We start from the raw sequence: 10,378 nt of genomic DNA on the forward strand, positions 1-10,378 counted from the left end.
CAGTATTTTTTTATGTGGCTTCAAAAGAAAACCTATTGCTGGGCACATAGTTATAAATTAAAGTTTAATGTTGCCATGAATACAAGCAAGCCTAGTTTAATCTGAAATAAAATTGAGTGATTTAAACATCAACGTGCATTGATATTTGTGCCTTAAAGAGTGCCAAGAAGAGTTTTTGTTGTTGTTTAAAAATGTTTTTAACTTCTGTTCAAAATGATTCCTAGCGTTTTTTTCTTATTTTAACATTTCTTATGAGCTCTGGAATATCTATCTTAAAGTTTCCATTTTGAAAAATGGCAATTTTTAATGGATTGAGAGAAACAGTATTTGCCGTGATTGTTTTTGAAATGAGTTGCTATTAAAATCTAACAAAAACTTCAAAGAGAACAATTTATTACCTTCTAAACTCTATTTTGATGAAAAAATATTTTACAATTTTCATTAATATGTAATTTAAAAATCTCCTTTATTCTCTAAAATCTTACAAGTTCACTATGTTTTTGACGTGGTAAAATAATTTCAAAGATAAGGTAGAAATTATAACCATAGCCTAAGAACTGATAATAATTTTTCATATCATAAACAGACCATACATTTTTATTTTAATACAGCCAAGATATGAAATCTATTTTTACGTCATTAGAAAGAATCACAAATGTTTGGAAGTCCATTTTCACTAGCCTTCAACACAATTTTACAAAACAGTATACCTATTGGATACAAGAACATATAAATATTAGACAATCTAAATGTCCACTAACTGGCAAATGGATAGATTATGGTATTCATACTATAGAATATTATACATTCATAAAAATTAATGAACTATGGTTTCACTCATCTGCATGGATGAATTTTAAAGTTTTTAAATAAAAGGTCATGGAAGAATATATATAGTATGATTCCATTTACATAAATTTAAAAAGAGGCAAAACTAAACAGTGCAAAATTGTAATACAAACAAGGGAATGATGAAGAGAAACTTTAGGATAGTGGTTATCTCTGAGGGAGAGAAGTAAATATAATCAAAGAGGAGCCACAGTGGGTGTCAGAGATGAGGAATGGTCTCTTCTTAAAGCAAGGTGTGGGGCACATGGTTGTTTATTATTCCTCCTTAAACTGTAAGTGTACTTTACATACTCTGGAGAAAATGAGAGGTAAGAAAGTGGAGACCATATATGCAGACAACTCTTTTTGAAGAGGCTTGGTCTTGAATGGAACGTAAAGAAATAAAAGAGTAGATGGGGGGAAATGTGGATGTTTAGAGTTTTGTTTTGCTCTTATGCTTTATATGAAAATAGAGCATCTGAATGGCATAGAAAGAAAGGTTCCATCAGAGGGGAGAGGTTGAAGAAACAGCAGAGGAGAGAACTGATGAAGCAAGTGATGTGAGTGCCCTGACGGGAACAGAAGCCAAGACACACCTGAAGGAATACCACCCAATTCAACCCAGCGGGAGGCAGGCGAGGAGAGAAACAGGTACAGCAGATTTAGACATTTGGTGGTGGGAAACCATGTCTTCACTGCTGGCTTGTTCCTCTTGACTGAGGCAAGGTTTTTAGCTGAGAGGGAACAGCTAGCATTGGTTTTAAGAAAAAGTGAAGGCATGAAATAAGTTTTGGACAGAGAACAAACCAACCACAGATAAAGGCAGGTGCCCTCTTGAACAACTCACCATACCTATTTCCTTTGTCTGCCTAAAATGTATTTCCCCTTCCTTTTCACCTAGAAAACCTTGCCATCCTTCAGGACTTACCTCTGTTTCTATGTCCTCTGTGAAGCCTTTTCTGACTGGTCCATGGTAATCCTACAGCTCTTGACTATCATTTTTCACTTACTCATGACCTATCTTGCAATAACTCTTCCGTGTTGTATCAATACATGATTTAATTTTACATGTCTCCTTAATTACAGTTCTTGTGGGCAAAAATCATGTCATTTTTTAAAATAAGTTTATTTATTTATTTTTGGCTGCGTTAGGTCTTTGTTGGGCGGGCTCTCTCTAGTTGCGGCGAGTGGAGGCTACTCTTCGTTGCGGTGCACGGGCTTTTCATTGCAGTGGCTTCTCTTGTGGAGCATGGGTTCTAGGCCCACGGGCTTCAGCAGTTGTGGCTCACAGGCTCAGTAGTTGTGGCTTGTGGGCTCTAGAACGCAGGCTCAGTAGTTGTGGCATATGGGCTTAGTTGCTCCGCAGCATGTGGGATATTCCCGGAACAGGGCTCGAACCCGTGTCCCCTGCATTGGCAGGTGGATTCTTAACCACTGCACCACCAGGGAAGCCCCATGTCATTTTTTTTAAACACTGTCCCTCCCACTTTCAGAAAAATAGTGCATTCTCATACACACAGGAAAATTTACATGCGTTTTCTAAACATACCATGTACCGAAACAAATATCCTTAAAAGCAAATGATAAAATAACTAAGACCTATGTGAATAAGTAAACTTTGAATCTTCCATTATTTTCTTGTAACGGCTCTTGGTTTTCAAGTTTTGGTTTTAAAATATACATTTTAGAAGCCATAGATCCAAAGTTAACATAATTAGTTTAATTTTTTAAACAGATTCTGTTCATTGAACAATTACATTTTTTTCTTGACAACTTGTAATATGTTTCTTTATGGAGGTAGTTCTCCCAGAAAATGAAGCAGAATGTTATCAGCAAAGACAAATTATGTTAGGAATGCCATCTTGTGGTTGAGAGTAGTCCATTACACTAACAGGTCCTTTCACTGATAATCTTTAATTCAGAAATAAAACATCCAGGAAATTCACAAATGTAAATCACATTTATAATGTATTGTTACTACAAACAAGGAAAAACTAAATATGTGCATCAACTGTATGTGATTTTAGTTATCAAAAAAGACAATGTTCATTGAAAAGAGAGACAATCGACAAATTATATAGGAATGGAGTCCAAATAATACAGGAAAACTGGTAGAACTAGAAACATACTTCCATGAAGACTATTCAAATACTCTGAATGTTGGAAAGCTTTTCTCTTGAAATAGATACATAATTTTATTTCCGTATCCACTACTAAGTAGTTCTGTTGATTATTACATCGTGGATTTAAATCTTATGCCTTGGTTTTCAAACTACATCACCTTAACTATACATATCCAAAGGGGAGTGAAGGCCAGAGCACTTATCTAATCTGGGTGGCGTAGAATACACATAATTAATTACAAGTCCGAAATGGAGAGTCAAAAACACTACTAGCCCTTTCTTAATAGATGAGCTTACTACTTCCTCCACAGAAGTTAACCATTAGAGTGGTAAATTATCTTTCTATTCAATAGAGAACTGGTAATGGTTACAGATGTACTACGTAACAACTATGCTTAAATATTTTAATTGCCAAATTGAATACCAGACATTTTGGTCTGCTTAAAAGTGGGGGTGAGGAGTAGAAACTGATATATCCCTCATGAGTGCAAAGCACAGCACAAGGGTCTGTGCACTATGCTACCTTTCTGTCACTTCCAGATTAAGGATCCAAGGAGCATGTGTAGGTATAATGTTCAGATCTAGAGATTAGGCTATTGAAATTCCGAAAGATAACAGATCTACATATAGACATACATATTTACATAAAAAACAAAATGTTATTTGTATTCCAAATCAACTTTTGTGATCTATTATTGTATGCTTATCACCAGAACATTTTTTTTACTCAGAAAACTTCTATATGAAGTGATTTTGTGCTAGTTTTTCCACGTGACTCTTCAGGGCATTCACATCAGCTGCACAGACCTGGCACTCCATCTTCTCTTGCTGTTTTGTTCTCTCTAATAAAGCCTCATGAGGTGGAGGTAATGCATTGTATGAACTCAGTAAATAAACCTGACTTGATGAAGTCTGACTGATTTCTTTGATCTTTAAAGCCTGCATGATAGCAGGTGCAAACTTTGAGTAATGAGCTGTAGATGAGACGATCACTGGGCAGGTTTTATCTTGCATTCTGTCTGCAACTACTTTTGCAACAGCAGTGTGTGGATCCAAAATATACCCGGAAGTATTGTAGGTAGAGTGAATAGCTGCTAGGCACTCTCCCTCAGAGCACCAGTCAGCTACAAAATCCTGCTGAACTTTCTCAACTAGAGTCTTTTCTATCTGGAAGTGATGCTGCTCTTCTAATTGATTAAATAATCTTGTCATTAATTGTCCATCTTTATTAGCCATCAAGTGTAAATGTCGCTCCAGGTTTGAAGATTTGAGAATATCAATTGCTGGTGAAAAGGTATGTGCTAATTTTCTTTCCCTTAGATCATAATGTCCTGTTTTTATAAAATCAGTCAAAACATGGTTCTGATTAGAAGCACAAATAAATTTTCGAATAGGGATTCCCATGGTTTTGGCATACACTGCTGCTAAAATGTTACCAAAGTTTCCTGTGGGAATACACACATCGACTGGGCTTCCAAAAGAAATAAATCCTTGGCTAACGAGATCAAGGTATGCAGAAGCATGATAAACTACTTGGGGAAGCAGTCGGCCCCAGTTTATGGAATTAGCTGAACTTAAGACTGTTCCATATTCCACAGTAAGAAAGCCAGTAAAATCAGAATCTTGAAAAATCCTTTTTATAGATGTCTGGCAAAAATCAAAATCTGACTTGACACCTACTGCCCATCCATTTTCGTTCTGACTGCCAATTATTTGCACTTTTTGAAAATCACTTACTCCATCCTCAGGAAAAAATGTGGCCACAGCTATTCTTTGCTTGTCATTCTTACTAAGACGACTAAAGCCATTTAAGACTGCACTCCCGGTGTCTCCTGAGGTGGCTACAAGTATGATGTAATTACAACTTGGTGGAATACAGTGTGCAAAAAGATGGGGCATGAGCTGTAAAGACAAATCTTTAAATGATCCCGTTGGTCCATGGAACAACTCCAGGATGAACTGGTTACCTGACAGGTGCCTGACAGGGGCAATTTTTGAGCAGGCAAAGTTTTCCCCATAAGCAGTTTCAATCATTTCTCCCAACCTGGAAGCAGGTATGTCAGCAGGATGTATACATTTTTCCAAGAGTACTTGTGCTCTTTCTATGTACGTTGCTCCTACAAGGCTTTTCCACTCCCCACAGTTTAATTTTGGAAACTCCTTCTCAGGAACAAAAAGTCCACCATCAGGAGCTAACCCCTCAGTCACAGCTTCACTGAAGAATTTTGTTGGGACCTTCTGTTCACAGTCTTTAGGCCAAATATGTCTTGTGGAAATGAATGTTTCTGAGTCCACATCTTGGTATCTTTTAACTGCATTCAGCACTTTGTCAGCTACCTCCTCCGGGGAAGCCCCATTTTCACATAAAACACGAGCATCGTACCACTTCTTATAATACTGTCTTCTAAGCTTAAGTAAGTCTTTCAGAGATGTTCCAGAACTCTGACCTACAATCCTATCTATTTTCATTAATTTTAGACGACTAACTATATCTATTGGCGGTACATCCAGATAAACAATTATTCCATTTTTCTTCAGATGCCACATGCTAGCATCATGCATTGGGTTGGACCCAGTAAGGGAAATCACACTTCCAGATGCAGAGAAGTTTAACACAGCTTTTCCTTCCTCTTCTAAAAATTGCTCATTACCAACATCCTGCAATTTTTCAGACACACTCATATTCCAGGTTTTTTCAAGGATATCATCATCCACATCTATGACACAACAACCTAGTTTCTGACCTATTATTCTGCCTACTGTTGTTTTCCCAGCACCGGGTGGTCCCATCAGGATAATATTTTTGTCTCCAACAAGAGAGTAGATTGAGTGCCATGACTTCCTTATTTCTGCAAGTGCAAAGGTTCTTGAAAGAAATAGCTGTGCATGTTTATCCGTTTTCACATGTGTACTAGAAAAGCATTTCTGAGTTATTTGTTTCAGACGCTGACATCGGTTAAAGTGGAGCATTCTCTTTTCACTTTTCTGCGCAAGCCAACCTAAAAACTGGCTTTGGCCCTTTCAAACATAAAAACAACAAAAAAGACATTTGGTTACTAATTTCAAAAGACTATCCCAATAGCATTAAGTATAACCATGCCCACAGTACATACACTGTTTAAAATTCTTCCAAATTTATGGGATATTTAAAAAAGTATTCGAACCCAAATTCTCATTTATTTCATATTATCCTTTTAACAATCTTTTCAAGTCTCAAGACATTGAGTAATCAAAACTTTAACAATTTGTAACTATGAGCAACACTTTATTCAGAAAGTGCCATATCTGGGCTTCCCTGGTGGCGCAGTGGTTGAGAGTCCGCCTGCCGACGCAGGGGAAACAGGTTCGTGCCCCGGTCTGGGAAGATCCCACATGCCGCGGAGCGGCTGGGCCCGTGAGCCATGGCTGCTGAGCTTGCGCGTCCAGAGCCTGTGCTCCACAACGGGAGAGGCCACAACAGTGAGAGGCCCACATACCGCAAAAAAAAAAAAAAAAAAAAAAAGAAAGTGCCGTATCATAGATGCTTTTTCAAAAAGATACTAAATCAAATTAGTATTTTCCTATAATGAAAATTGTCTCATGGTTTATAACCCATGTAAATAAGGATTATTTGGAGTTGGAATGCTATTTACTTGCAATTCAAAAAGCTGAACAATACTCTTTATATTTAATTTCTCTTTAGTTATATGAAAATATTGATAGATTATCATGTTACTCATAAATTTCTTAGTCAAAGAATTCACAAGAAGCCAGAATAAAATATTTGCTTATAAAATAAATAAATCAGATGCTTAAATAATTTTCCAAACTATAGGGCAAAGGTATGACATTTTCTTTCTTACATGCCTTTTACATGCACACTGTTAAGAATCATTCTTACATATTTTTCATGTTGAAGGCCTTAAAAAAAGCCAGTGAAAGATATAACACTATGCAAATACTTAAGAAAGATTGATAATCAGCAGCAAAGTCAAAGGCTCCATATCTATAACCTTCTCTGCATGGGACCATCACTTTAATTTCTGTCCTATAAACATCATCAATGGAGAGACTTAACTCAAATTCCAGACTCCAGAGTGATAGCAAAGAAACTCAGGAATGTTTCCAATGATAAAAGGACAAACTATTCTGGCATCCAGAGAAGCTCTGTAATTCCCCATACTGGTCAAATCCCTGTCTTTGGAAATATACTCACCATTAAAACACAAATGTATGCAAGACAAGTCAAAGTTTTAGTCATATGTAAAGTACCATTTAATAACTGCTGCAATGTTTATTTAAATTGACTAAAGTAACTTTACAGACATGTAGTGGAGCTTTTCACGTGTTCTGTGGTAGAACCAATATGCAACTAAGCCACATTAAATGTCAGATCATACGTTTAGACATGTTCTGAAAACTTTCAATCATTTACCACTCTGATCATCTATGCTACGCAAACTGTTCTCTAATAAAACATTTAAACTATTTTAAGCTAACACTGAATTTAACTTAAATTAGAACTTTTAAGAGAAGGAATACATTTCCTTATTTGGCTTTTCAGCTTGTATGTGCTAAACTCCCACTGACTTGTAAACATATGACACACAGGGACCAATCTTAGGTGAAGAGTTTGTGGATGCTGAGGCAAAGCCATCTTTGCAAAAAGTGGAATCTATAAGGGAAAAAATTTCAAGTTAATCATAACAGTATCATAAAATTCCACACAGTCTATTGTTAAAATGTCCATCTGAAATTTTTTAAGTACAGAAAAATAATAAACTGACCCTTTTCATGGTTCCCTAAAACTATTATTAAAAGATTAAAATACTATCTTTTTTTCCAATATGTGCCTCTTATGATAAAAAATAATTTTACTAAAAAAAAAAAGTTTTACTAGACAGTACCGAATTTCTGCCACAAAGCAATATATAAGACAACATAACCAAATGATAAATATAAATCTTGCACATGACACCTAAAACTTTCAATGATTTAACTGTATGTTTAGTGATCAGTGGACTGAAGCTATGAAATGAGTATCTGAATTACTCTTTTAGGTTGTTTTATCCATCTGAATCACTACATGATTTAGATGCAATAATATCTCCTGTAAAAAGTGCAAAGTGTCTGCCACACATGGGTACCTCTTGGCTATTTAAATGATTTTATAATAAATTCAAAGCACATAGCATGGTGGCTGGCACATAAGACCATTTATATAGTAATATTAACCACTGTCACTCAATGACAATAGACTAAAAACATATAAATTGAATCAAAATATCTAGGCACAAAGCTAGGCATTTTTTTATGGTTTGGTTTGTTTATAAACCTTCAGAGAAAACAGGGGTACTCATCCGTGAATCAAGAACTGTTTTGTCAAGCACAGTCTAATCCTTTCCCTTGAAACAAACCAAGGATCAGAGAACTGTACACTTGAACCCTATCAGCAATTTCTTGTATTAAACTACTTTTATTCTGGAACTCTTCTTTAATACATGATTTTGAGGACACTGTATACAACAGCCTGATTAACCTCCTATTCAGGTGGCTTTTGCTTATAACATCACAGAGTGTCTTCTTTTTCAGTTCCCAATGCATAACTTTCTGAGGTCTATATTGGTAATAATTGTGTATTACCTGAGTAGCTGGTTTGTTTTTATGGACATTAAATCTTTTATCTGATCTTTTCCACTTTATGTTGGTTGCTACAATGCTTAACATCAACTCCATTAAAAGCAGAAGACTGTAACACAAACATTATGCATGTTAACTTCACCTTATCTTTCACCTTATCTTTCGTAACCTTATTCTTCCTTTGTTTTATATGAATTCAAAGTAGAAAATTGTGACAGTTCAACTTATTAATTCTGTATCAATATTACTTCACCATAAAAATCTTCCTGAAACTAGCAGAAGGCAGGTATTAAGTGCTCTAACATTATCAGTTTTAAAGAAAATTAAAGAAGCTACATACTAAATTTTGTAATATTTAGCCACTAACTCATTTTAGGGTTTCAACATCCACTGCAAGCAAGCCGAAAGACAAGAGAAGATGGAATAATGCCCACAGCATGTAACATTTATCTGGAAACTGCATTTTTACTTAAGAGGTAATACAGTCAATTTTCATTATTCATGGTAGTTATGTTCTATCACGTCCCCATGAATATGAATTAGTGAATACTGAACCATTGCTCCTAGGGGAAGTACAGGGTTAGGTTCCTGTGAGCCTCTGGTCACAACATTTTTGACAACTGATCAATACGTAATGTTTTATGTGTGTTTCTGCTTAAAGACATCTTATTTAATATATATACATAGTGATTCATTACCATTGAACTCAGCCTTTAACACACACCTGAAGGAAACTTATCTAACACACACATTTTCTCTGTAAGGGACATCATGGCCTTAGTGCCTTAGGAACACGAGCAGCACTTCAGCGCTCTGCTTGGGGGCCATTTTAACCAGCAAAATCACCAGCTAGAAGCACAAAAATGCAAAAAATGTGGCACTTAAATAGAATTCAAAAAAGACACTTGTTTATAGTAGGAGCTGAAACAAGAAGGCAGAGCATCACCTTGTTTAACTCCAGCTTGGAATGTATATCTCATGACTCAAATTTTTCACCACTGTGCACGTGACCATTAATGATTGCAAAAGTGCTACAAGTATTAATTTTGGGTTATAAATAAATTTTAGCTAGCAGAATTCACAAATATAGAACTTGTGAAAAGTGAGGACCAACTGCATATCATTTTCCTTTATGATTCAAAGCCATGCTATTAGACTTTTTCATTTACTTATATTTTAATACGTTTTTCAGTACAGGGGTTATGAATAGGCAATTTTTCTTCAGCCCAAGAACAAAACTATTTCAAATTAAATGCAAGTCAATCACATAAGAGTCAAGAAACAAAAACAGTACTTAAAGACTAAATCTCTTGATCATTAAGTGCTCAGGTTTTACTGAATCATTGATGTTCTCAAGTATTTTTTGTAGAGCCAAGTTCTACACAAAAATATTTTAGTAAACTCTCTAATTTCTCAGGGGATAGAAGATATATACCACTCCATTATACATTAATAATTTTTAAATAGGTTTTATCACTTACAGTGGAGTTTTTTGATCCACTAGTTCCAATGGACACTTTTTTGACATGAAAGACACTTGCCATTCAAATAGATAAATGGAAAGGCAGTGATGTGTCAGTATCACAGCAAGAACTTTAAAAAACAAAAACAGAATGTCCACATGTACATATTAATTTAAGTACTGTGTGACCTCGAAGTATGAAATTTAACAATTTTAATGTGGCAAGTTGGTCAAAACTGAAGAATTCAAGGAAAAAAAGTACAGAAACCACTTTTTTAAAGGTTTTTAAATTATTTCCTAAGAATGATAACAAAGTTATACACTTTTAAAACAGAAATACATATTA

At 35.4% G+C, this 10,378-nt stretch overlaps 1 protein-coding gene across 1 annotated transcript; it reads right to left on the reverse strand.

Annotated features, from left to right (window-relative positions):
• Window positions 1-3,689: 3,689 nt before the first annotated feature.
• Window positions 3,690-6,049, reverse strand: THNSL1 (threonine synthase like 1; the record flags this gene model as incomplete). Its single annotated transcript, XM_079699578.1, has 1 exon — window positions 3,690-6,049. The coding sequence occupies exon 1, from the start codon at window positions 5,919-5,921 to the stop codon at window positions 3,690-3,692; it is 2,232 nt and encodes a 743-aa protein (XP_079555704.1). The 5' UTR covers window positions 5,922-6,049.
• Window positions 6,050-10,378: the final 4,329 nt, after the last annotated feature.

The sequence above is a fragment of the Hyperoodon ampullatus genome (assembly GCF_949752795.1).
Source record: "Hyperoodon ampullatus genome assembly, chromosome: 3".
Lineage (NCBI taxonomy): Eukaryota > Metazoa > Chordata > Mammalia > Artiodactyla > Ziphiidae > Hyperoodon > Hyperoodon ampullatus.